This window comes from Globicephala melas, chromosome 15 (assembly GCF_963455315.2).
Source record: "Globicephala melas chromosome 15, mGloMel1.2, whole genome shotgun sequence".
NCBI classification, from domain to species: domain Eukaryota; kingdom Metazoa; phylum Chordata; class Mammalia; order Artiodactyla; family Delphinidae; genus Globicephala; species Globicephala melas.
Genome location: NC_083328.1, coordinates 34,911,370 through 34,939,262, shown reverse-complemented (window position 1 = coordinate 34,939,262; position 27,893 = coordinate 34,911,370). Strand labels below are relative to the sequence as shown.

General features: G+C 43.7%; 1 protein-coding gene across 2 annotated transcripts in view; it reads right to left on the bottom strand.

The window, feature by feature from the left end:
• The window catches only part of CREBBP (CREB binding protein), a 131,423-nt gene that overhangs the window by 53,589 nt on the left and 49,941 nt on the right, over positions 1 to 27,893 (bottom strand). For both annotated transcript variants that reach the window (XM_030848519.2, XM_030848516.3), the window contains exons 3-4: positions 19,473 to 19,649; positions 685 to 925 (exon numbers count right to left, since the gene is read on the bottom strand). In XM_030848519.2, coding sequence (XP_030704379.1) covers positions 685 to 925; positions 19,473 to 19,649 — 418 coding nt within the window. The remainder of the gene's footprint in view (positions 1 to 684; positions 926 to 19,472; positions 19,650 to 27,893) is intronic.

Below are 27,893 nucleotides of genomic sequence, written 5' to 3'. Positions count from 1 at the left end.
GGAGCACAAGTTTGAAGAGAAGGAAAGAGAATAAAGAGTAAAGGGAAGTAGAGTTGTTAGTAAGAAGCAGTCTCTTCGGGAGAACTGGGGTGTCTGCTATAGAAGAGCAGGCGGCGGGGGCGGGGCACGTGACTCGCCTGAGTCCTCCTCCTGGAGGGGAAGGAAGGAGAGGCAGGGATGATACAGTGCATAGTTCCCCACGTCACAGACAGTCACCCAGGACAACTTCACCAGTATCCCAATGAGTCTCAAGACGAAAAGGTGGAGGAGCAAGGCAGTGGGCCCCTGGCAGTGTGGGCACACAAAACGACTGCAAGACAGATGCTCTAGGTTCTGGGAAGGGCGTGTGCATGTGTGTATGTGTGTGAGCTACACTGTCCAAAAGAAAACCGTGATCTAAACAGTTATGACAAAGACAGTGTCAAGAAGGGACAAAGGTCTTCCATGACACAGGAAGGCAGAAAAGAACAAATGCAGGGCACAGCCCCAGCCAGCAGAAGTTCACAGAATATCATAAAAGCAAATCGCCTTTCTCCTCAGCAGGTTAAGTGTCCAGAGGCATCTGACTGGTCGGCGTGTGGGGACGTTGGTGGTGGGAACCTTATTAACAAGAGAGGTGCCTGAGAATAATAGGCAAATTTCATCCTAAACTCTGCCCCCAGGACTTCAGAAAATGGCACTTACCTTGACAGGCTTTCCCAGCCTGACAATGTGTCATGTGATTCAAAACATTTTTCATGGTTCGACAATGTGGGAGAGAGCAGGCCCGAACCTCTCCATTTGCTTGTTCTCGCCTCTGACATTTATGAGCGTGAAGCAGTAGAACCAGCTGCTGCTGTATCAGTTTGCGTTTTTCAGGATCTGCAGTAGGGCCCGTTGCAATTGCCTGTGTGGGTCCAATTCCCACTGATGTTTGCATCTGAGACTAAAATAAAACAAATAAAAATATTTTAATAAGCTTTCAGAGTTCCAATTCACGTTCATTAATTATTTTTCAAACTAATGTTAAAGCTGATGGATAGTATCAGCCACAGAGAGAAGGCAGCTGGTGAGGTTCTCTTTAGCTCATTGGCAACTTTAAGGAAGACCCAGAGGCACAGAAATAAACCAACTCAGAAGCAAGGCTGATTAAAGTTCACTTTTGTATGATCATCTGAGAGCAAGAAAGCGATGCTTATTCTAAACTGTAGTAACAAAAACCCAATTCACTCTACAATACACACAAGTGCACGAAAAGCTGTTACTATATTAGGTTCAACCATATGAAACTGTTGTTTCTCTAGGCCCAAATGACCAAACATTGGCAATTTCATATGATTCAACCTAATTAAAAAGATTGTCAAGGCCTGACCAATCACAACCCACTGCGAATATCTGATGGAGCATAAGAATCAGAGCCACCCTTTGGATTTCATAATCTTGTGACCAGAGGGACAATACTTGCAGCATTCCTAAAAGAATAAGACAGGAATTCCCGGGTGGCACAGTGGTTGAGAATTTGCCTGCTAATGCAGGGGACACAGGTTCGATCCCTGGTCCGGGAAGATTCCATGTGCCATGGAGCAACTAAGCCTGTACGCCACAACTACTGAGCCTGCACTCTACAGCCTGCAAGCCACAACTACTGAGCCTGTATGCCACAACTACTGAAGCCCCTGCACCCTAGAGCCTGTGCGCTGCAACTACTGAGCCCATGTGCCGCAACTACTGAAGCCCGAGCACCTAGAGCCCGTGCTCCACAACAAAAGAAGCCACCACAATGAGAAGCCTGCACACCGCAATGAAGAGTAGCCCCCACTCGCCACAACTAGAGAAAGCCCATGCGCAGCAATGAAGACCCAACGCAGCCAAAAAATAAATAAATAAAATAAAACGTTTTTTTTAAAAAAGAATAAGACAGCACTTATCTTGAATACAACCACCCAGTACAACTGTTAATGCTTATCAAATGCTTTGCCTTCCATTAAAATTTCTACGCAGACATCTGACAATATTTTTTCTAAAAGTATTAGATGATCTGCTAAAGTTTCAAAAATAGAGTTTAGCTGCTCTCAGCCTTTCAAAGTAATAGGCCAGACCAACCATATCTCTTAACTGCAAAGAAAATGGAAAAGGTGACCTGTGGAGACCACCTTCTTACTCTTTACTAACTACCAACATTCTTCACACAAATTTACTAAAGAAACTTGTGAAATCAGAGAAATGTAATGTTCCTAATATGCAACAATATAATCCATAGTTCAGGGATTTCTATCTTCTGCTCTGACATTCACACTCCTCGCCTGATTTCACAACACTCAGTGCCTCCCATGAAGTACACCACCACTCTGATTTTCCAAATTAAGAATCAAAACTATACACCTGCAATTAGGGGAAAACCAAGTATAAAATTATTTCTTAATGAACCAAAGCTCATTTTTAAAAAGTTACAGGGTTTTGTGCTTTGGTTTTATCGTGATGAGAACTCAGAAAATAAGTGTGTAGAAAAACCGCCTGGCTTTGCTCAGGAGCACAACCCCTGGAAGCCTAACCAGGATCCAAAGCAAAAACAAAGTTCAAGCTGAGAGGTCGAGCTTCCTGACTGGTAGAGAAAACAGCCTCTTTTCCTTATGTCTGTTTTTTCCCTGATTATATAAACAATATATGCACCCGGTAGAAAATGTGGAAAGCAAAAGAACTAAGGAAATAATTAACATGTGAAATCCTGACAGCCAGGAGTCCACTACTGAAGCACAGACAGGTTTTTCTTCTTCCAGTCTTTTTTCCTATGCACATGTGTATGCATGAACCATCTGGCTTCGTATTTACTCCAGGTTCTGTCCCATACCATTAAGTTGTAGTATGATGTGTAGTGAACATGTGACTATACACTTGTTTATACAATCTCCCATGATTGGGCATAAACTGTACCCTCTCCTTTTTTTCTGGTACTTTAAAATAAAGCTCCAATAGCCTGTGACTATGCCCCCAGCAGCATTCAGTATCAATGTTAAATGTTTCAGAACTGATCAACTTATTCCCATGGACTAGAAAGTCCAAGCGGAAATCAATAGGAATAGAAGAATATGAGAAATATAAGATGATCCTTGTTTAGGTCTCTTCTGCATTTATAAAAATTTCAAACGTATGGAAAAATAGAGAGGAAAGGATACCATTATCACATCTAACAAAAGAAGGATTTTTTTAAAAAATAAATTTATATATTTATTTGTTTTTATTTTTGGCTGTGTTGGGTCTTCATTGCTGCGCCTGGGCTTTCCCTAGTTGCAGCGAGCAGGGTCTACTCTTCATTGTGGTGCGCGGGCTCCTCATTGCTGTGGCTTCTCTAGTTGCGGAGCATGGGCTCTAGGCGCATGGGCTTCAGTAGTTGTGGCACTCAGGCTCAGCAGTTGTGGTTTGCGGGCTCTAGAGCACAGGCTCAGTAGTTGTGGCACATGGGCTTAGTTGCTCTGTGTCACGTAGCATCTTCCCGGACCAGGGCTCGAACCCATGTCCCCTGCATTGGCAGGCGGATTCTTAACCACTGTGCCAGCAGGGAAGCCCAAAATGAAGGATTCTTTAATATCTGTTAATATCTAGTCCCTATATAAATTTCTCTACTTGCCCCCAAAATGTCTTTTAGAGCTGGTCTGCACAAATCAAGACCCAATTCAGACCCAAACCCTACATCTGGTTATTGTCTTTAAAGTTCTTCATCTCCTGCCCCCTCCCCCATTTTCTCATGGCACTGACTTGAAGAATCCAGCCAGTTGTCCTCCTCCCATTTCTTAAAATACAGAAATGCTACATACAAAAAAATATGTATCATACAAAAATCTGGTAAAAATCTCAACCTTATGATTAAATTATGAAAGACTTTTTAGGGGCTTCCCTGGTGGTGCAGTGGTTGAGAGTCCGCCTGCCGATGCAGGGGACACGGGTTCGTGCCCCGGTCCGGGAAGATCCCACATGCTGCGGAGCAGCTAGGCCCGTGAGCCATGGGCGCTGAGCCTGTGCGTCCAGAGCCTGTACTCCGCAACGGGAGAGGCCACAACAGTGAGAATCTCGCGTAGCACAAAAAAAAAAAAAAAAAAAAAAAAAAGACTTTTTAAAGTTATTAAAGATTAACACATTGCTTCTCATCTGGGATGTTCTTAATATAGCATATTTTGAGCTATACGTGACAGTATATTGAAACCTCAACATGTAGAAATAGCATGGCTGGAAACTATACAGCACATTCAAACCTTGATCTTTACTTTGTCTATCTGTAGATGCTTAATAAGCTCTACACACTGCTTACATGTGTCTCAAAAAACATAATGGATGGTGAAGATGAGTCTGCAGCAAAATGGAAGAGAAGACATGTCTCGTGTCCCTGTGTTTGGCCTTCCCCATATAACTCCACGTACTTGCTCAAGGCTATTCCAGTTTGCAAAGTGCTTACAAACTTAGGGTGCATTTAAGTTCCTCCTCTCTCAGACTGGTGTTCAACAAGACAGAAGAGGTGTATGAACTCCTGCAGAAATCTGTCAGAAGCAGCCTTCAGACTCTACCAACTTCCCTGCTCAGTCCCCACTGTCCAGGCGGGCATGGAGAATGGAAAAAAAGCGCTTAGACAAGAACCTCCCTTTAAACATATAGAACAAAACCTGCATATTCCCCCCAAAGTAATTTATAATTTTATGCAAATTTATTTTTGCAATAGCCAAGAAAATTTTGAAAAACAGTAAGAATGAAGGAGAAATCTATCCTGCCAGATACCAAAACTATAAAGCTATAGATTTCTTTACATAAGTCTAGAAAAAGATACATGTACATATAAAATTAGTGTATTATACAGGTGGTATTTTAAACTGGACGGCTGTGGCGGCAATCTTTGATCCTTGTATCATCTTAAAATATAAAATAAATTCCAGGTGAATTAAAGTGAATAAAGTAGATTAAAATGGATAAAAATACTAGGAAAAAATACTTTTAGCAGGACAATAAGAAAAACTTAACATAAAGAAAAACAGCAAAATTTAAAAAGTGAAAAACAGGGAAAATGGTTGTTTTTGGGAAGTGGAAACAGTGAGTCAAAAGATAGGGCCATTATTAAAGCTCCTTATATATGTTGCTAAATTGTTTTCCAGAAAGGTTGTGGCACTTTTTATTATATAAAGAACTCGGGGGGGGGGGAAGATACTACTCCATTAAAAAGTTGGGCAAAAAAAAAATGTACAGATACCTCACAAAACAAATAAACAACAAACATAAAAAACGTTCTACACCTCGGAGCCAAGACAACTAAATGGAGAGAAGAATAGTCTTTCCAAGGATAGGACAACTGGATATCCACATGCTAAAGAATGAAGGTGGACCCCTTCTTCACATCATACTCAAAAATTAACTCAAAATGGGGCTTCCCTGGTGGCGCAGTGGTTGACAGTCCGCCTGCCAATGCAGGGGACACAGGTTTGTGCCCCGGTCCGGGGAGATCCCACATGCCGTGGAGCGGCTAGGCCCGTGAGCCATGGCCGCTGGGCCTGTGCGTCCGGAGCCTGTGCTCCGCAACGGGAGAGGCTACAACAGTAAGAGGCCTGCGTACCACCAAAAAAAAAAAAAAAAACTCAAAATGAATCAAAGGCCTAAATATGAGAGCTAAAACCATAAAACTTTTAGGAAAAAAATCATAGGAGTAAACCTTCATGACCTTGGATTAGGTAATGGATTCTTAGATATGTCACCAAAAGCACAAACCACATCAATGAGAAAAATAAATTGGACCTCATTAAAATAAAAAGCTGTTATGCTTTGAAAGATACCATCAAGAAAGTGAAAGACAACCCAGAGAATGGGAGAAAACATCTGCAAATCATAGATGTGATAAGGCACTTGTATTAAAAAAACACTTACAACTAATGATTAAAAAATAAAAAGAACCTAATTTTTTTAAATGGACAAAGGATATGAACAGACATTTTCCCAAAGAAGATATACAAATGGTCAATAAGCACATGAAAAGACGCTCAGCACTATTAGTTATCATCAGAACCACACTGAGGTACCATTTTACACCCACTAGGTAGCTACAATTAAAAAAACGAGACAGTAACAAGTGTTGGTGAGCATGTGGAAAAACTGGACTCTCACACACTCTACTGGTGAGAACGTCAAATGGAACAGCAACTTTGGAAAACACTCTGGCAGTTCCTCAAAAGGTTAAACCTGGAGTTACCATATGGCCCAGCAATTCCCCTCCTAAGCATATACACCCAAGAGAATTGAAAACATATGTTCACATAAAAACATGTACACAAATGTTTGTAGCAGCACTATTCCTAACAGCCAAAAAAGTGGAACGAACTTAAACGCCCATCAACTGATGAATGGAAAAAAGTGATATATCCAAAATGCAATATAATCCAACCACAAAAAAGGAAGTACCAGTACATGCTACAACATGAATGAACTTCAAAAACATCGTGCTAAGTGAAAACAGCCAGTCACAAATGACCACATATTGTATAATTCCATTTCTATGAAATGTCCAGAATAGGTAAATCCATAGGGGCAGAAAATAGATTAGTGGTTGCATCTGGCTGAAGGTCTGGGGGAAATGGAAGGAACTTGCTAAAAGTACAGAGTTTCTTTCTGGGATATGAAAATGCTCTAAAATTGTGGTTGGCGGACTTCCCCGGTAGCACAGTGGTTAACAATCTGCCTGCCAACGCAGGGGACACGGGTTCGAGCCCTGGTCTGGGAGATCCCACATGCCGTGGAGCAACTAAGCCCGTGTGCCACGACTACTGAGCCTGCAGCGGCTCCAGAGACTGAGAGCCACAACTACTGAGCCCATGTGCCTCGACTACTGAAGCCCGTGCGTCTAGAGCCCGTGCTCCGCAACAAGAGAAACCACTGCAATGAGAAGCCCACTCACTGCAACGAAGAGTAGCGTCCACTCATTGCAACCAGAGAAAGCCCGTGTGCAGCAATGAAGACCCAACTCAGCCAAAAAATAAATTAATTAATCAAAAAAGAAAAAAATTTAAAAATAAAAAATTGTGGTTGGTGATGGTCACACAATACACTGAATGCCACTGAATTGTGCACTTTAAAAGGGGGAAGGAACACTATATGGGACATGAATTATATCTCAGTAAAGCTGTTTTAAAATGAGTTCTATCTCACTAAGCATCAAAGAAATGAAATGAGAACAAAGAGACATCTTTCACCTATCAATATGACCAAGATAAAAAAAAATGGTATCAATGAGGGTACAGAGACAGCAATTTTCAGAGATTTTGGTGATAATGCAATTTAGTACAACTCTGGAAAGCAACATGTATCAAAAAGAAAAATGTGCATTTCTTTTGATCCAGTAGTTCTACTTCTTATAACTTATTATTAGGGAAGTAACCGGACTAGTGTGCTAAAATGTATGTACAAAGACAGCCACCACGCCTTGATTAAATCACTGAATACTGGAAAACTCCTAAATGCCTATCAAAGGTGGACTAATTAAAAAAAATTATGGCTACAGACCTCATGAAATCATATGCAGTCATGAAAAGTAAGGTGGACCTCAAGTGACCCCAGTCAAAGCCACATGGTACATAAGGGCCCAAAGCCAAGCCCTAACCAAATCCTTGACCCACCCAAAATTGTGAGATATAGCAAAATGATTGAGGCAAACGAAATTAGTAACAATAATAATGTAGACCTTCATGCTCTCATGAAAAGCTGTCTATAACATATTAAGCTACAAAAGAAAGTTATAAAATAGTACCATAAAGTCATTTGGTTTTTCTTTATTAACTTTATATTTTGTACCTGTTCTTAGAAAAACTTTGTTAAGATTATTTGGTGGTTAGCTCTGGGCAGGGGTGCGATCGTGTTTATAATTATGTATTGTTTGAACGTTTTACAAGTGTCCACTATTTTTATAAACAAAAAACATTCCACTTTGGGAGGGATCAGAAGAATCAGTAGAAAACAATGAACAATTAAATATAAAAAATAAAATTGTAGGGCTTCCCTGGTGGCACAGTGGTTGAGAGTCCGCCTGCCGATGCAGTGGACACAGGTTCGTGCCCCGGTCCAGGAAGATCCCACATGCCGCAGAGCGGCTGGGCCCGTGAACCGTGGCCGCTGAGCCTGCGCGTCCGGAGCCTGTGCTCTGCAACAGGAGAGGCCACAACAGTGAGAGGCCCACGTACCACAAAAAAATAAAAAATAAAAAAAAATAAAATTGTAAAGGTACTAGAAAGTATTAAATGAATATTTTGTAATGCAAAAGTGGTAAAGGCCTTCATAAAAATATGTAAATAAAGCAGTGGTTCCTAACCAATCCCTAGTAAAACCTCTTCAAATACAGATTTCCCATTTGTCCCTCCCAGGGACTATGATTCACAAATCTGGGGCGGAGCCAGAGGCATTTCTATTTGTTAAAGTTCCACAGGGAGTGCTTTATTATATTTAGCTTTCTACTTTTTAAAGATTTTCCAAAATGAACATGTATGTACTTTTACAGTTAGAATAAAACAAAACATTTAAGAGCAAAAGGGCCACAGGTGATTGTGATGCAGCGGCAGCCATGCATAATGGAAAAGCGCCAGGGCCAGGCCACTGTAATAGCAACCAACAAACTAGGAAAAATATCTGAAACACACAAGACAAAGCAAATAACACTGCAGGTATTATTCTTTTTCCTCTCCTTGGCCAGTCTTTATTTCTCAAGGACTTTGTGCCAGGCTCTGTGTTCAGTGCCCAACAGCATCAGCTCATTTAATACCCACCCACCCACCCCCAAGGGAGGACTAACTCAGGGTCCAAAGTGGCACTGGGCAGTGGTGGAGAGGGGGATCTAGCAGTAGACTGCCCACCTTTTAACCCTCCTGCTGCCCACCTTGTCAGAGGGTTGCCCACCTTGCTTTATAAAGCATTCTAAGAGAATCTAACAGAAAAACTGGCCAAGGACAGGAACTAGGCAACTCAAAAAATAAAAGCATACTAAACGTAAGTACTTTAATTCTTACCAGTAATCAAGAAATGCAAATCAAAATAATGACACCATTTCCTCCTATCAAAAGACAGAGTGATAATCCCCAGCCTTGGGAGCACTGTGCGATACTAGTGACCTGGTTCGTGGCTTTTCTTGGAAGGCAATATAACAGTATCATTAAAGGCCTTAAAATGTATGAAATTTGCATTTCAGTAATTCCCATCAGATCACATGCAATTCCTAATCATGGAAGGGGGAGGTTACCACGGCGTGGGAGTCACACTGGTGCAATCGTGACCCCCCCACCCATGCCTGTCAGCATTTTGAACGATGAGAAACAGCAGATGAACACAAAGCACATGATCTAAGGGCTGTGGAGGGTACAGCCCACTCACCCCTTTTCAGTCTTTGCTAGATCTTTGCTCTTTGCATGTGTCACTTGTCACCATAACTCAACCGTCATTTACACCCCTGTCCATCACACGACCTTGAAACGCAAACATTTTATATTTATTGTGGTGTATTCCTTAATTTTTAAAGGAGTTTGATGTATTTTTATTAGGGTTGCGCTATTGTTACATAGGTTTGAGTAATCAGCACCAACCCCATTTTTTAAAATGCCCTTTATTCTATCCTAAGGATAGAATCACAGATATGCACAAGGAGTATGTATAAAAGTTTATTCTGGCATTCTTTCTAGAAAAGGAAGTTATTTTCCATGAAGCGTCCAAGAACAGATTATAATGTCTGCAAAGGACTCTGTAATGCAAACAGTAAGAAGCAGACACTGACCAAGACAGAAGAGGGAATGAAAGTGCTTCCTCCTGCCACATAACCACTGCCCCCAATTCATGTCGGGCTGGATTCCTAGATATGGCCCTTCAGGATCAACCTGGCCCAGACATTCTACATTACTGATGGACTCCAGACCCACACTCCTCTGACATACTCCCCTGGCCCACCTGGAAACTTTACTTCTTCCCAACCTCCACTTAAAAGTCAGAAAATGACAAGAAAGCAAATACCAGGTGGGACAAAGCGTTGTTCTGCAATATTTGCTTGTTCTGATTCCCCCAGAAGGACCCTAGAACAGCTGGGTACACAAAGCTTTGCAGTCATAAAATAAAGAATATGCTCATTAAATGCAGAGCTATCGAACTAGGAAGAAGTGATAATCACCTGAGATGATAAAGATCAATTGGTAAGAAACCGAACACAGTTGTTTAGATAGAAGGAATAATGTTTCTGTGTTTTCTCCTTCTTGCTTGGTGTTTGTTGATTAAAAAAAATAAGATTACCTTCCAATTTAAGATTTAAATTCAATAGGGAAATAATTTAAAATGAGCAAGCTGGACCAGAATGATTTCTAAGCAATCTTCCAAATCAGAAATGCTGTGATTTCACAGCAGAAAACAAATGGCTAAGTCAAGAAAGAAAACTCGATGGGTGAGCCAGAGGGCCAAGGCACAGGACTGACAACTGGACAGACCCACTCTCTCCCCTGCCCTAAGGTCACTCCTTCCGACCCAGAGAGTCGGTCTGCCATGGAGGGCTGAGTGGTCAAATGCACCTGTGCAAAGAAACCCTAAAAGGTAAAAGCTGCTGAATCTATTCCAACAGCCAAGGTGACAGGCCAACCAGACCAGCAGGTCTTAACTGAGTTAAGGGGTCTTCACAGCATCAGGCCCATTCACCGAATGAGAATTACCAATCTACTAAAAACTTTTAAGGAATAATCTTCTTGACCATCAATATATACGAACATATTCTTCAAGAACATTTATTACAGTAAGTTTTTGATAACTTGGCAAATTAATCATTTGACTGAAAAATTCGTTTTTGGTGACTTGAGTCTTAGGGCCATTTCAGATAATTGTGGAAAAAAGTAAAAAGAAGTTAGGGTAATTAGGGCTGCAAAAAGACTGTTGTGGTTCCTGGCTCTTCAGACACAGTATTGCACTTACACTTTTGGTAGCTACGACTATCTCCTTCCAGATCCATTAAATGTGCTATCTACTGAGTTCTTCTTCCTTTTAAAAAATATATTTTTTATTAAAATTTTTTTTTAATTTTTAATTCTTTTAATACAGTCTTTTAAGGTGTCTACTGAGGTCTTCTTAAAATGGTCACTTCATTTTCCAGAAACACCTGTATTTGCTGCTATCGAGCAGGCAGAAATTCCAACACTAGTATGTGGTGGGCGCAGCTTGTTTAGACATGAAGAACCTTCCTACTGAGTCTCTACTTTACATGAAGTGAGAGGGCTGAATGTCTCTGGAGATAATTTATGTTGTTTTACCCAGAAAGTTTCATTGAAGAAAAGGCTACGCTAATTAGACCCTAGAAAAGACACTGTTGGTTAATGGAAACTCATCTTGGAAAGAAGTTAAATGATCTTGATTGAGTACGTGCAATATGTACAGTTGGTTCCTAATATCAAAGAATACTGTTAATTTTTCTCCATTTATAGTTTCCTGATATTCGCAACACATCATATTTTGTGCTTAGTCTATGTTTCCCAGCTGGTATTTATTACCAAAACAAAAGGGAATGAGTTAAAACAGTAGAAAGGATTTATACAGGTACTAATAAGAATTTTAGAACTAAAAGTTATTCTTCAAAGGCCTCACATACACATTTTCTCAGAGATCTTCAAGTTACAGGTGAAGGCAATAAGTTGAGAATACGAAAGGTAAACTCCTAAAATTACAAAAACACTTGGATGGCTAATAATTACAGGCAAGCGCTCACTTCCCAACCTTGTCCCCTGTTTTCCAATTCAATTACTGAGGCATAATTCATAGCCACAGAGTGATTTTATACAGAAACTGCTCTCACGGTGAAGAGCTGACAAGACTCTTCACTCGTCGTTTCCAGAGAAGGACGAGAGTGCCGGGAAGCACTCTCCCCAGTCCTAGGGTAGAGAGAAATACTAGACCACCAGTGATTTTAAATTCATGCTTGTGAAGTACAAGGAGCTAGTGGACAATGGTATGCGAACATCAGCATCTCCGCAGGGCAACTAAAACTGTGAGATGAGCCAATCAAAGACAACAACAAAGAGGAGACCCTTGGGTTCACAAAGTTCAATCAGTTCAAGTCTTGCTCCCTCAGTGATCAGAAACTGGACATGGAGGACAGAAAATCATAAGAGAATAAGACAGAAAAGGTGGAGGGAGACAGGGAAGCCTTCTGAAGTACTGAAGTGGACTCAAGACTAACAAAGTAGCCCACTCCACAGTGGGGCAGCCGGGCATCAGGTCACTGACACTGCAGGGGACAGTGGCTCTCAAAGACTAATCTACATCAAAATCACCGGAGGAGCTTATTTAAAGCTGCAGTTCCAGTGCAAAAGAAAGAACAAGTCCATCTATTTGGCAATTATCCTGAACCGCCTTACAGGGAAGTAGGTGGCATACACTGGAAAACTGAGAAAAAAACTAAAGTTTCACAAATAACAGTGACAGACAAGAACACAGATTCCTCACCCTCTTCTAAGGCATTCTGAACCAGGAGGGCAGGGTGGGGCCCAAGAATCAGTCCCACTGATGCAGTGGGTCCACTGACATGCTGAGAAACAGAGAGGACTAACCCCAAAACACACAGCTTGCCCTGGAAGAGCCGTAGCTAATGGCACTATCCCACATCTTTGTTATTCTGGCAGGACACAGAACACAGTTCTACAACCCTCCTCTGCATGGATAGTCAGTACTAGCGACACTTTCCTTCATTTTAGAGACATGAATCAGCAGCTGCCTGGGGGCCTCGTCCAAAGCCTCCAAGTTCAAATTCTCTGACACACGACCAAAATCCTAACACCATTCTCATGAGCTATTTTATTTTATTCTTCTGTGAGCAATTTTAATAAGCAGCACTATTGATGATTTTCCTCCATTACAACTTTAAGAATGGCAAAGTCTCCGTAATACAGTTCTTAGTTTTTCTCAAAACAACAACATAACAAAAAACCCCAACACGTATGAACTTTCTATTAGAAATAACCCTTGTAAAATAAGCTCAAAATGGACTAAAGACCTAAATGCAAGGCGAGACACTATAAAACTCTTAGAGGAAAACATAGGCAGAACACTCTATGACACAAATAACAGCAAGATCCTTTTTGACACACCTCCTAGAGAAATGGAAATAAAAACAAAAATAAACAAATGGGACCTAATGACACTTAAAAGCTTTCGCACAGCAAAGGAAACCATAAACAAGATGAAAAGACAACCCTCAGAACGGGAGAAATTATTTGCAAACGAAGCAACTGACAAAGGATTTATCTCCAAAATTTACAAGCAGCTCATGCTGCTCAATATCAAAAAAACAAACAACCCAATCCAAAAATGGGCAGAAGACCTAAATAGACATTTCTCCAAAGAAGATATACAGATTGCCAACAAACACACGAAAGGATGCTCAACATCACTAATCATTAGCGAAATGCAAATCAAAACTACAATGAGGTATCACCTCACACCGGTCAGAACGGCCATCATCAAAACATCTACAAACAATAAATGCTGGAGAGGGTGTGGAGAAAAGCGAACCCTCTTGTACTGTTGGTGGGAATGTAAATTGATACAGCCACTGTGGAGACCAGTACGGAGGTTCCTTAAAAAACTAAAAATAGAACTACCGTATGACCCAGCAACCCCACTACTGGGCATATATCCTGAGAAAACCATAACTCAAAAAGATTCATGTACCACAGTCTTCACTGTAGCTCTATTTACAATAGCCAGGACATGGAAGCAACTTAAGTGTCTATCGACAGATGAATAGATAAAGATGATGTGGCACATATATACAATGGAGTATTAGCCGTAAAAAGAAACGAAAATGAGTTATTTGTAGTGAGGTGGATGGACCTAGAGTCTGTCATACAGAGTGAAGTAAGTCAGAAAGAGAAAAACAAATACTGCATGCTAACACATATATATGGAATCTAAAAAACAGAAAAAAAGGTTCTGAAGAACCTAGAGGCAGGACAGGAATAAAGACGCAGACGTAGAGAATGGACTTGAGAACACGGAGAGGGGGAAGGGTAAGCTGGGACGAACTGAGAGAGTGACATGATATATACACTACCAAATGTAAAATCGATAGCTAGTGGGAAGCAGCCACATAGCACAGGGAGATCAGCTCGGTGCTTTGTGACCACCTAGAGGGATGGGATAGGGAGGGTGCGAGGGAGACGCAAGAGGGAGGAGATCTGAGGATACATGTGTATGTATGGCTGATTCACTTTGTTATAAAGCAGAAACTAACACACCATTGTAGAGCAATTATATTCCAATAAAGATGTTAAAAAAGAAAGAAAGAAAGAAAGAAAGAACCCTTGTAGGAGACCGCACTGGGGAGCCCCACAGGAGACTCTGTGAGAGAAACTGATGATGAGGCCCCTTTGGTCACCAAACTTTCTTAGATTAGATAAGCCCAAGATGTGTCCCACTTCGAAACAGTGCTCCTTTAAAACAATCCCAGACCCATCATGAAGGTCAGCAATGACCTAACTGACAAATCCAGTGCCAAATGATGTATTTCCCTCCTTCCTGCAAATGCTCCCTTGCTCTCCGTGTTATGACTTTTTCAGGTGAAAATGGCAAGAAGGGTAATGTCACCAAGGAATCAGGTGGCCTCCTCTTCCAGAGGACTGCCCTGAACAACTCTCCCCCACCCCACGCACTCTCATGCAAATCTCTCCTTCGAGAAGGCCCACATGGACCTTGAAGTCAGGCCACAAAAGACAACCCAACCTATACCCCTGCCCAAACCTGTTCTTGTCAGTAAAATTTACATAATTTTGAAATTTTTATATCCATGTGAGCTATCCTAGAAAACTGGATAGTGAATATATGTTTAATAGTTGTCACTCTTATTAATTACAATTATGAACAAGTAACGTAGTTAGTACACATACTACGTCTTGTTAGACCTAAAACTTGTTTGTTTCTAAAATACATCCTGATTTCAAAGATGCTACAAATGTGAAAAAAATTTGCATCTTAGAATCATGAAATACAATGTAATAATATGGTAAAAGTTCTAAGAAGCTTCAAAAATCTGTAGAAAGTTAAGAAATTACAAATAAAATGGCCAAAGACACAGCTGCAACGAAATCCATGTGAAAATTTAGGGAGATGTGGTATTTGCTTTTGAATATTGTCCTGGGGATATATATGCCCTCAAAAGGACCCCATTTGCCATAGGGTCTCTGAACCTTTTGGAGCTCCAGGCAGCACATAGACCTTGGTGATCAACACGTCTCCATGACTACGGGCCACACTTAAGTCTCACGGAAGATGTTCCATGCTTCCTGACCGTCCCACAGATCCCCTGAATATTCCAGCAATGCTCTTTGGTCTTCATCTCACTCACCATCTCAGCAGCCACCATCTCTGCCTGTCCAAACGATCTCCTCTCTCAGCTTCAGTGACATCAGTCCCTTGCTGTCCCCTTTGCCAGTTCCTCCTCTGCCTGGTCTCTCTTCCTGTGCTCCCCTCTGAGCCACGGCATCCACTCCACAGCCCTTCTACCATAGCATGCTTACTGCCAGCTCCCGATGGATAGTGGTTGCCCTACTTGTATGTCTACCCATCTGCCTGGCCTCTTCACCTACACATCTCGCAATCATCTCAAGAGGAGCATGTCTAAAGTGGAATTACGAATGCCCTCCCCTTCATCTCCCTTCTCCCAGTCTGTTCCTCCGCTAGCTCTGTAAATGGTCCTGCCTCCCACCAAGTCATCTCACATGGTGACCCCACATATCCACTCTAGTGGCAAACCTCATTGGTCTCCCGTCCCCTCTGTAATCAATGGCCTCCAGGCCCCCATCTCCGCTAGCCTAGAGCACTGCAGTGGCCACTGCCACCCATGGCCCTCCTTGAGACGGCTCCTGCCCAGCCCCCAATATCCACTTCACACCGCTTTCCTCTCACCCTTCCCACTGGACTTCTGCTGGCTCCTACACAAGCCAATGCTCTCCCAGTGCCCTGGGGTCTCCGCGGCTCCTGCTCATCCTTCCAATCTTGCCCTTAAAACCCCCTACTTGGTGCGGCCTTCTCTCTGATGGCTCCACCTAAGGAGGTCCCTGTGTCAACCTCAACCTCTCCGTGCTACTCAGACCTGTTAGGGCAGTTGGCATTTGTAATTATTTGTTTTCCATCACCACCACCCCCAATTTCACGAAAGAGGGGTGAGCTCTATGTAACTCACACCAGCACTCCAGATGCACCTGGGCTCAGATAAGGTGCTCAACAAATGAGACGAGTTAAAGGAATGGCCACATCCCCTCGCTTCCTGAGCACCACCAGTGCTGCGGGAATCCTCTAGGAGAGGAAACAAGCATGAGTCCCTCGGCCAGTGACCAAGTGTCAATCGTCCCACAGAGAGCTCAACCAGGGCACCAGGTGATTCGGTATCAGAGTCCTGAGCTCAACTGTTTGGCACACTGAACCTAGCTGGGCTTTAAAAGACCACTCCCCAAAGCATGACAAAAAACACAAATATGTTCAAGGCTCCAAATTTTTCTCCTTTATTAATTAAAGAAATCTAGATCTTTGGTAACTGCTCTCCCTCACTGTACAAAAATCTCTGGGCTCCAAGGGGCCAGAAACAATTTACAAAACTCAAGAAGACAACAAAACATGTTTGAGGAACTGCAAATAAGCAATGTAAACACACCCCAAAGGGCTCGGAGCCACTAAAACATGACACCAGGACATACTGAAGGAGCTTTGGGCCTTGCAGACAAGAAGTTACATAGCCCTGAATGAACCGAAAGCCCTCAGACCCTCAGCCTCTTCATCTGTAAAATGGGAGGTGTAGTGATGTCTTTCAAGAGGCTGTCAAAAGAATAAGGTAAAACACAGTGTGAGAAAGCACTTAGAAAGATACTAGGCAAATTATGTGCACTTGCTGCCCTGCTTCTCTGTCAGTTCCCTCTGGTTCCTGTGCGCCCAATAGCGTGAAGGCCGTGGCTGGGTCACCTGGCCTGGTGAAGCCTGCCCCGAGCCCCGCGGTAAACGTCTGAGGACTTCACTCCAAAGGCACCAGCTGCGGATCTCTCACCTGTGCCCCTGTGGAAAAGTGGTGGCTAGGCTCCCATACACCAAGATACTTCCCCAGTTCACCATGCGGGTAGCCTGATAAGGCCAAGGCGAGGGGAGAGGGGGAGAGAACTGGTTTTATCTATTAGATGTCACAGACAGAAGGATGAGATGTTACTGCTACTGCCTCCCCCAACCATTCCCCGGAGCAGGGGCTTTCAACTGGGGCCAACTATAGGGGGGTCGGGGTAGAGGGCTGTGAGCATCGAGTGGGTGAAGGCCAGGGATATTGCTAAACATCCCACAATACACAGGATGGCCCCCACAACAGAGAAAGATCGCACCCCAAACGTCAACAGCGCCAAGGGAGAGAGAATCCTTCCCTAGCCCAAAGGGCTCCAGCCCAGGCACAGGTGGAGGCAACCAGAAGCCTCTTTCCAGTCTGGTCCGAACCTGCCCTTGACAAGCACACCACTCTCAGGAATTCAGTCCCCTGGAGCCGCAGAGGCAGGCAGAGGAACCTGTAGTGAAAGGATTCTGCCACTAAGTTGGGGGTAAAGGAGAAAGGATGAAAAAGTGGGCCTGGAGAAGATTTAAAAAAAGAAAAGGGAAGAAAATGTTAGGTCAGGGTTTCTCAGACTACAAAACACAGAATGTCTGTGAAAAGCAAACACTCTTACTCTGAAGCCAAAATGTGCTCCAGGTCACTGACCAAACCCAGGTGACAATCAACAGTACTGAAGTGCACGCTACTGCCCTCCCAGTGAGGACTGGAAAAGGAAAGGCAGGCGAGAACAGAAGAGCAGGGCTGGGGATCCTGGCCTGCTGCCCCCAGGGCTGACAGGAGCCACGTGAAGGGAGCAGTGGGCTTTGTTGTAAGTTCTGGGTCTGTATGGCCGGGAACAGGGCAATCCTGGCAACAAAATGTTACTGGAAGAAGAGAAGCAGATCCAGGCAAGTTACAGGGGGATGATCAGAAGAAGAAATAAAGAAGTAAAAACTGGAAGCAGCTTGAAAACAGATCTCATTGCTTGTACCCTTTCTTTTTAAAGAAGGAAGAATGTAGCAAACTGAGAGCGAATCTGATTAGGATACCTCAGTATCACTCCCTTTTCTGATTTTTTTTTTTTTTGCTGCGTTGGGTCTTCGATGCTGTGCACAGGCCTTCTCTTGTTGTGGTGCACGGGCTTCTCATTGCAGTGACTTCTCTTGTTGCAGAGCACAGGCTCTAGGTGCATGGGCTTCAGTAGTTGTGGCTTGCAGGCTCTAGAGCGCAGGCTCAGCAGTTGTGGCGCACGGGCTTAGTTGCTCTGCGGCATGTGGGATCTTCTTGGACTAGGGCTCGAATCCGTGTCCCCTGCACTGGCAGGCAGATTCTTAACCACTGAGCCACCAGGGAAGCCCCTTTTTTTGATTTTTAACAAAAACAAAGAAAAAGAGATCCAACTCTTTCTGCTTCCAACAGCCGCAAAACTTCTAAGTACTGTAAGCAGTCAATTCCTTAGTTTTGGCAAATATACCAAGGTTATAGAAGATGTTAACATCAAGAGAAGCGGGTGATGGAGATACAGGAATTCTTGTCTGTATCTTTACAACAAATACTTCAAATTAAAGTTTTTTAAAAATCGAAAGACAAAAAGCAACTTTTTCTGAACATAATCCCCCAGCTTTCTTCTGAGTCTTCCCAAATCACTCTGCACAACTATGTGGATGGCAGCCCTGGCAGCGCAAGCCTAGGGGAGAGGACAGTGGCTGCTCCAGGCCCTGACCCATCGCTAAAGGCACATCAGAGACGCAGAAGCCATGTATGCACGGTGAGGTCCGACAAAAGAACACATTTACCCTTAGTGGCCGGAATTAAAAGAGATGCCATTTTGTGGCACAAAAGGAACCATTTTCCCATTAATAATCTGGGTTAGTTAGGTTGAGAGTTCCAAGGGTAGTTTCTATTTTACAGGTAGGAAATCTCAGGGAGAATGAAGACATGTGAAACCATCTGTCAAGTCAGACAGGACACACACATCTCACAGACAAGGTACAGTTCTCTGAAGATAAATGTCCTTCGTAACAGAAATGGATGGACTTCTACTGACAGCTTCAACCACTAACAGACAGGAAGTGTAAAAAAGCCCATCTCTCCAATTCTCTTGGCTCTACTGCTGAATCAAGAGGGTGACCTCTGGAGGAAAATCAAAATGACGCATGGACATGAACCCTCTCCCTCCACATAGGGACCTCGGGAAGACTAGCTGAATCATCTTAACTAGCCCCTTACGGGCAGCTCATCACAGAAAATTAAACTCACTGAGAGAGCGTATGCATGAGAAATACAGGTTATTTTCCTTTTACCCATGACGCACTTTTAGTTGCAGATCTTCACTGTCAGCACGATAAAATCCACACACCAAAGCACCCACTGGAGACCCACAGCTCTAAGATCAAGGGCAACTTACCATGTTTGGCACGTTGGTGACTGAAGCATTCTTGATGTCTGCAGCGAAGGGAGGCAAGCTATTGACCATGCTCTGCTTGCTGGGCAGCTGAGGGTTCACTCCAGGGGCTCCCATCTGCTGCCCTCCAGTTTGACTAAAGGGTTGTCCAAATGGACTTGTGTTACCAGTCATTCCCATCTGAAACAAAAAGAGCAACATCAGCCATCCTGACGCGACCACATATGAAAGGAAGAGCCTCAGAAATGCTCACTTTGACCCACTGAAGCAAAAATCATTATTTCCTGTAAAATCTTCATTTCAATTATAAATTAAAGGCTCATTCTCAGGGTTCACAATTAGGATTATGAACAGAGCAACTTGCTCAAACAGCTACAGACTAAAGGCAGGAGACTAGTGAAGCTGCTCCCAACAACCCCATCTGTCCCCTCCTCCTAAATATCATCCCAAGAGCCAGCACTTTTCCACCTTTACCCCTCAGCCATACTCCTCACGCCAAGTCCCCTACCCTGAGAGTGGCACTGACCCATTAAGATCATTTGGAAAACAAAACCTTCCAGAATAACTGACAAAGGGGAGCTCCTTCAGTTTAATCCTTAATTACTCTATAAGTAATTCGTTTCTTTCAGCTACCACCCCCCAATCAGATTTAAGTTTCCATTATTTCAAAATGCACAGCAGAAATACTGACAAAGAAATGATATAATGTCTGGGATCTGCTTTAAAACCTAGTGAGGCAAGGGGTAGTGTCAATGAAAAACGACTGGACAAACGTCGGTGACTCCTCACCAGGGGACAGGTGTGTGTGGGTGTTATACTAGCCCCTCTAATATCATACGTATTTGAAGTTTTCCATAATAAAGTCCTATTTTAATTACAGAGAAATAAAAGAAACTGTAGAGTAGATAAAGCCAAGAATGGAAAGGAGGAACCCCACCTATGCCGCGGGGTGGGGCAGCAACCAACCACAGGAGTCAGAGATCCCCTCCAGTCAAGAGACCCCGGCCAGGTTCCCGCCAGACCCCTCAGCTCTAATCTCCACATGCATGAATCCGGGAATCCCCACAGTGATGTCCTGCTGCTCAGCCACCCCCTCTGGAGAAGCAGAGTCTCATTACTAAGAGAGTGGCTTTTCTAGTCTGCCTGCTTTGCTCTCTCACGAAGTTGCAACAATCCATCTGCTGCCTACTGCCTGCTCTAGTTTTCTGGTGTCCTGGTGCATTTGATGTTTAGAAACTGGGAGGAAGGAGTCTCCTGAAGGGAAGAGCCCCCTTCCCTAGGGGAGAGAGTTTCCATTCAAGAAATCACAGCTCAGTTCTCTCCACCAACCTCACATGGTGACTGCACCAGCCCGTTCATGCTGGTTAACTCACGTTCCTTCTACGGACCTTTATCTCACCTGAAAGATGAGCGTCTTGCACAAGACAACTGCATTACTTCTTTCAGCTCTAAAATTCTAGGCTGCAAACAAACAGATGCTCAACACAATCGACCCCTTCCTGCTGAAATGTCCGCATAAAAACACAAATAAAACCAAACTACTGTAACCAAAAAGATCTTGTTCTGGCATTTTCATATGTACTGGTGGTTTCCACATATAGCCCTCACAGCGGTACTTCTCAAGTTTTTGAAAGCGAACACATTCTAGCTGCCACTTTTGCCTTATTTGCTTTACTCGAGTAAACTGAAACAAATTTAAGTTCAACTGAAATTCAAAGTGAACTTGAGAAAACTGAAACAAAAACAAACTCTTTACGAAGCCCACCAAGTAGGCTCAACTCTGAATTCAGATGATTTAATCAAGGTGAGACTTAATCAGCAAACTTTTAACATAAAGGACATTTCTGATTCTCAACTAGGTTCCTTCAGTTGTTATCTGAAACTCAGAAGAACTGAAGCAAAAACCTGTATTTTCAGGAAGTGTTACACTAAATTAACTCCACGTAATGATTACTTTTTGTAGAATTCTGCATAAACTCAAACACTGCTCTCAGAGCCCCAAGAATCTGGGGAAAAAACATGGTTATAATTTCCATTTCCTAAATTTCATTTAAAATTTCTCTACTTAGGACCAAACATGTCAGAAGACACATGCATCAATTGACCCTCCATGAATCCGTGCTCACAGTCAGCCAGCGTTTACCTAGCGCCTGCTATGAACCAAGCCCGGTTCAGAACACATTCAGATGCAATTTTCCTACTTGTCATAGAGCTTGCTCCATGTAACCACCAATCTGATAAACAAGAAAAATCAATGTTGTTTTGGAAGTTTCTAGTACTGATGAATCAAAGTGGATGGCAGCTGGGGGGTGGGAAAGGAGAGGCAACTGTCCTTCCACTGATGCCAACTGTCCAAGGCAGTCAGCCCTTTGGTGTAGAGAGGGACATAAATACCAAGAGGTCAAAGAGCTTCCAAAGGGGACCTGTGCAGCTCAAAGTTCATCAGCCCTGTTAAAAACGTCTAAGGCTCTGCGAATATTGGGACGGTGTTCACATGATCACCTTGCCAGGGTGAAAACTGGGTGGGTGTGTGGCCTGGTCAGTTGGCTACTACTTGCCTGGTAAGCCTCTGGGACAAAGCACCGAAGTGCTGTGGACACTGACAGATTTCATCAGGAAATCTGTTCTCACCTTTTCTTCTTGGCCATTCCAGAGTGAAGGAAACCTCTCAACATGGTTTCAATTCTCATGGGACAAGAACCAAGGTAAAGTCAAAGATCACAGACAGCAGGTAAGGAATGGCCAGCTCACAGGAGGCTATGTGTCTAAAAAAAAATTGGGGAAAATCCCACCCTCAGCCTATGACAACACATTCCAAGGATGAACCAAAGCAAGCCACAGCCACCTTCGGGATCAGGCTCCAAGGTCACGGACCAGCTCCCTGGTCCAGGGCCAGTCCCTCCTTAACATCAGAGCTAACAGAGGCCTAGGTAAGGACAGTCCTCTAACAGGCCACCCAGCCACATCAGCCAACTAGGCCCCGTGGTTCCAACTACCCCCTGGCAGAGCCTGGTAGAACCGGAAGGCTGCTCCAGTCCTAGCCTGCAGTTTTGAGTAAAAGCCCTTCACTTCTAGAGATTTCTAGATTTCTGATTTCCTGTCTGTATCTCTTCTCCTTTGATCAGATCAAACATTCCCAAGTCTAGCTAACACATGTTTTTTTTAGCACCAACGTGTTCTTTAGCTCATGATGAAATAGTATAAATCGAGATGTTTCTCTAACTCCAATTAATAAAATCAACGTATTTAATTTCCCAACAGTTACTTGATAGCAATATAGTAAACTTTATTTTCTTTTGTCTTTTCTTTTTTTTTTTGCGGCACGCGGGCCTCTCACTGCTGTGGCCTCTCCCGCTGCAGAGCGCAGGTCCCGGACACGCAGGCTCAGCGGCCATGGCTCATGGGCCCAGCCGCTCCGCGGCATATGGGATCCTCCCGGACCGGGGCTCGAAGCCCCAGTAAACTTTATTTTCAACTGAAGTTTATCAGATTTTGGTTTAAGGCTGCTACAGAACCAGCACACAATCTTTTCAATAATATTCAAAAAGTAGAATAGCAGGGCTTCCCTGGTGGCCCAGTGGTTGGGAGTCCGCTTGCCGATGCAGGGGACACGGGTTAGTGCCCCAGTCTGGGAAGATCCCACATGCCGTGGAGTGGCTGGGCCCGTGAGCCATGGCCGCTGAGCCTGCGCTTCCGGAGCCTGTGCTCCGCGATGGGAGAGGCCACAGCAGTGAGAGGCCCGCGTTCCGCAAAAAAAAAAAAAAAAAAAGTAGAACAGCAGAAATAGGCAACTGTTCAGTTAATGGTGCAGTTTATATAAGAACAAATTAAAGCCTACAGAATAAATATTTATATTCTGCCTCATTCAGCAACAGCCCATACATGTTAAAATATCCTTTCACTCTATTCTTCCAGAGCCCTTTTAAGCATTTAATTCAAGTTCAACTTTAGAAAATAGGAAAAGTTAAGTATGGTAAGTACTGAAAAAAAGGCAAGCTCCCCCATAAGAAAATCTAAATTAAACAATGCGTTATAGGTCTACCAAGTATCCCCATGAAAATGCATTCTTGTAACCAAGTGTATCAATCAATCATTTGAGAACCTACTTACTCTGTTGTTTGTCTATCACTTCAATGAGACAATAAAGACATGTAAACTACAGTCCCTGTGTACCAGGGAAGAACAAACTAGATAAGAAGGTAAAAAAGACAACCTCCCCCAAACCCCCCAAAACTAGTGCCAGATCCTGAGGCCTACCCCCTGCCCCAGGATGGGATTAGGTATTAGTCTTGGCATGACTCTAAAGCATGAGACCAGATGAGGAAACCTGTCTTTAGGGTTTAGTCCAAACAAACCTGAACAATGCCTACACAAGCCTCATTATGAAACAAAGGTAGTGTCCGCAGCAAATTCTGTTGATAGCACCTGGCCCATCAGTCAAAAACTGCTGAAGTTCTGAGCTGTTAGGCAAGAAGGTGAATGACAGACATCACAGAAGAGGGACAGAGTAGACGATGCTTCTCTACTCTGACAGACACATACTACAGATACGCTACGGAAGGTTCAAAACAGGACACGACTCTGTGGCAGTATCTGTCATAATAATATTTATGACAACCCATCCTAAATCTATCTTTGGCACAAAACCAGGATGAAACTTCTTGCCTTCCTGGAACATACATCTCCTCTGTGTCCTTGGGCCCCAGTACATAGTGGGTATCAATTAGTATTTGGGGAAAGAACCAAATAAATGAACACTCCAAGAGACCCACTGCATCATGCAGCCCACCCCTCGGAACAACAGAAACCCCAACATCAGCCCTGAGGGCAGGGGGGGGGAATCAAAGAACCGTGCCCCAGTCACAGAAGCCAAGCACAGATAAGGGTCACCACTGGGGGAAGCAGGCACTGGGAGTGGCAGCAGAACAGGCTCCTTTCTGTTTTCTAAACAGTCACCACGAGGATCTCAGCTACTAGTTGCAATGGACAGGCTGTCAGTCGACTGGCCTGTGCTAAAAGGTTGAGCACAAAGAGCATATGCACTCGGAGTTGGTTTTACAGGACAAATACGATTCTGTGCCCCATGACAGCACAGACGGGAGCCCGGCCTGGCTGTACAACAGGCACTCTGTGCTTACGTGCACTAGGCCAGCAAACCTTTGGCTTTGGTGCAAGGCCTCAGCCAGGCCCAAGCCCAGAGCTTCCCACTGGTGCACTGCGATAATGGTCCATCAGCCTCCATGGTCACCTGTGGCTGCAAACGGCCTCCTCTGCTGAGCTCAGTGTGGGACAAATATTTCACTTTCTACTTGTGTCATGATATGACAACTATCAACATAATAAGAGAACAAGTCGTGGGCTGCAAAAGAGCAGGGAGATTCTCTCCACCACACTGCACTAACCCGGAGAAGATCTCTACTACTTACCTAACTCATCTAATCAAATAAGGTAGTAACTGAAAACCCAAAGTACTAAGAAGGGGTGTTAAGGAGAAGTAACAATGATCATGTAAGTTTCTCCCCAGAATAGGTTTCTACAATAGTAGCAAGCCAAGTATTCCTTTTCTTGCTCTTTCTTAGGAAAATGGGACAGAGAAACACTTTCTTTGCAGTTAGGGCCACCACAGGTTGTAGCTCCTCTACCATCATCAGTAGCCCAAACTCCCTTGAGATGAGACAGTGGGCCTGGGCCTGCCTGGGCAGTCCGTGGCAGGCAGGGGTGCCTGGGCAGAAACGTCTGTACACATTTTGTGTGATGTGCATTTTTGAGAGAAAAGGTCCATTATTAGATTCTCAAAAGGGGTCCTAAGATCCCCTAAAGATTAAGGATGCCTGCCCTTGGGGAAGGCAACTCCCTCTTCCTAGACCTCACACACCCCTGCCACATACGGGCCTTTTCCAGTAGCAGACTCCCATCCAGAGATGTCAACCACTAACGTAACAACGACCCTCACAAATGAAATCTCCCCAATTTCCATCTCCAAACATCCTCTTGAAATGCACACTCACAGGAAGGATCAGATCATAACTATTTTTGAGCTAAAAGCTTGATGGGGGACACACTGTGTGACCATTTGAGAATATAGGGAAAAGGAGGTAAGAGGGAAGATGCTCAGGACTGGAGCAGGACAGCCAGAAACACGCTTCCACTTCACGATTTTACTTAGAGTCCACCAGGGCTTCAGAAATGCTTTAAGTGGCAACAAATGTTGAGTTTGATGTGGTTTCAATGAGCCCACTAAACACGCTTTTTCAAAAGCTGAATTCTTCAGCAGTTTCCTCACACCTTGATATACACTTAAAACCACACTACACAGCAGAGCAATCAGAGGAAGTACCGCTGTGTGTGTGTGTGTGCGCGTGTGTGCGTGTGTGTGTGTAACTGGTGTGACGCTGGTCAGGAAACAGAAAGAAAACAAAATACGGCCTTCAGTGATAAGCTTAGTAGGGACAATAAGACAGGTTAGAATTGTCAGCTGGAAGGCCTCAGAGAGTTATCTAGTTAAAATTTACACTCCGTCGGGCTTCCCTGGTGGCGCAGGGGTTCAGAGTCTGCCTGCCGACACAGGGGACACGGGTTCGTGCCCCGGTCCGGGAAGATCCCACGTGCCGTGGAGCAGCTGGGCCCGTGAGCCATGGCCGCTAAGCCTGAGCGTCCGGAGCCTGTGCTCCGCAACGGGAGAGGCCACAACAGTGAGAGGCCTGCGTACCACAAAAAAAAAAAAAAAAAAATTTACACTCCGTAGGTGAGGAAAGGGTGGCCCAGAAAGCTGAGGAACACAACAAACCAGCTGGTGAACCTGCCGTGATGCTGGCCCTGCCCTGCCCCTCCTAGAGGCGCCACCACCGCTGCAGGCTCGTTGCCCCCTCGCTTATTTAGGCAGAGCCTCAGCTCCTCCAGGAGCACCTGGAATTGCACTGCCCAGACTTGCACCGCCAAAAGGGACAGGCTCAGTCCACCAAGACCAGGCGTCAGCAAACTATGCCCCCAGAGCCAAAGCAGCCCAATGCCTGTTTTTGAAAAAACAAAACAAACAAAAGTTTTATTGGAACATAGCCACAAATAAGATTTCATTCTAAGAGACAGCAGAACGTTGTAGTTAAGTATGGAGGACCTGGTCTGCAGGTGGCTCTGCCACTTGCCAGCTGTGTGACCTTCGGCAATTTACTTAAACTTCTCTGTGCCTGAGCTTTATCACCTGTAAAGTGGAGATGATAGCACCTCCTCTCTTTGGGTTGTGTTAGAATTAAGTGGATTCACGAACATGAAGCACCAAGAAGAGTGACTGACATGTAGCAGGTGCTACAGGTGCTGGCTAGTATGTTATTATTTGGCTTTGGGGGGGGATTCATTTTACACTAGATGTAGTTTCTTTCCTAAGTATGCTTAGGGTACTAATCTAAAAACTGAACATTTTTCAGAGACTGTGTGATGGTGGAGTGGTTCAAACAGGTAGGATCAGAGGGAGAAGCCAGCTGGGATTACTGGCATTTGATTATGAGACATTTGCAGAGAAACATGAAATAAACTTGTGACAAAAACAATCTTGTGCATTCACCAGCTGTAGAAATACTTTTAACAGACAACTATGTTCAAATTGTCCTAGTAAATCACAAAGTTTCCAGTTTCACGCTAGATTGTTTTCCAGCTTAAAAAATAATTAATACTCAGAATGTTTACTTGGAACTTAAAATAGATCATAAGCTGTAAAAATATATGATCAAAATACCCTAGCCTAACCTTCCTGGGTTGAAAGTTAAATCAAAACATCGAAGAATTGAAGAAAGAACATTTTCACAAAAAAAGACATTGATGTGACTCCCACTTGCAAGCCGGCCACGACAAAGCAACAAATGTTCCATCTGATGTGGCTTCGACCTAACATAACAGCTTTATTAACCTGAAGTTTTTAGCATCTTTCTTCACATGCTGGTACACACATAAAACCACAAATTCATATAAAGTATGTAAAAACGACACAATTTAGGATGCCATGAGCAAAAAGCTGCCAAATAATTTAAGAGTCACAAGTATTCACTCTTTTCAATTACTAAGAAAAACAAACCAAAAAACAAAGCCAAAAAAAAAAAAAACCCAAAAAACCAGAACTACCCCAGAGTATGGCCATATCATTTGTAAAGCCAAAAGCATTTTCTCCTGGCAACCTAACATTGTTGGGAGAAAGCCAAGAAAAGCAGTTTTCATGGAAAGACATGGCTGTGTTCAGCTGTCTGCTATCACCCACTTGCTCTTGGAATCCTTCCAGTACCTCAACTTGGCAGATAAAGAGTAAGTAGAAATATGCAACAAATCACAATGCCAAAGCCATCGCCTGGCTGTCCAGTGTCACCTGGAGTAAGAGAACTGGGAATGAGGACCCTGGACATGTGAGCAGCCCCCCTCGCTGAACTCAACTCTCAGAAG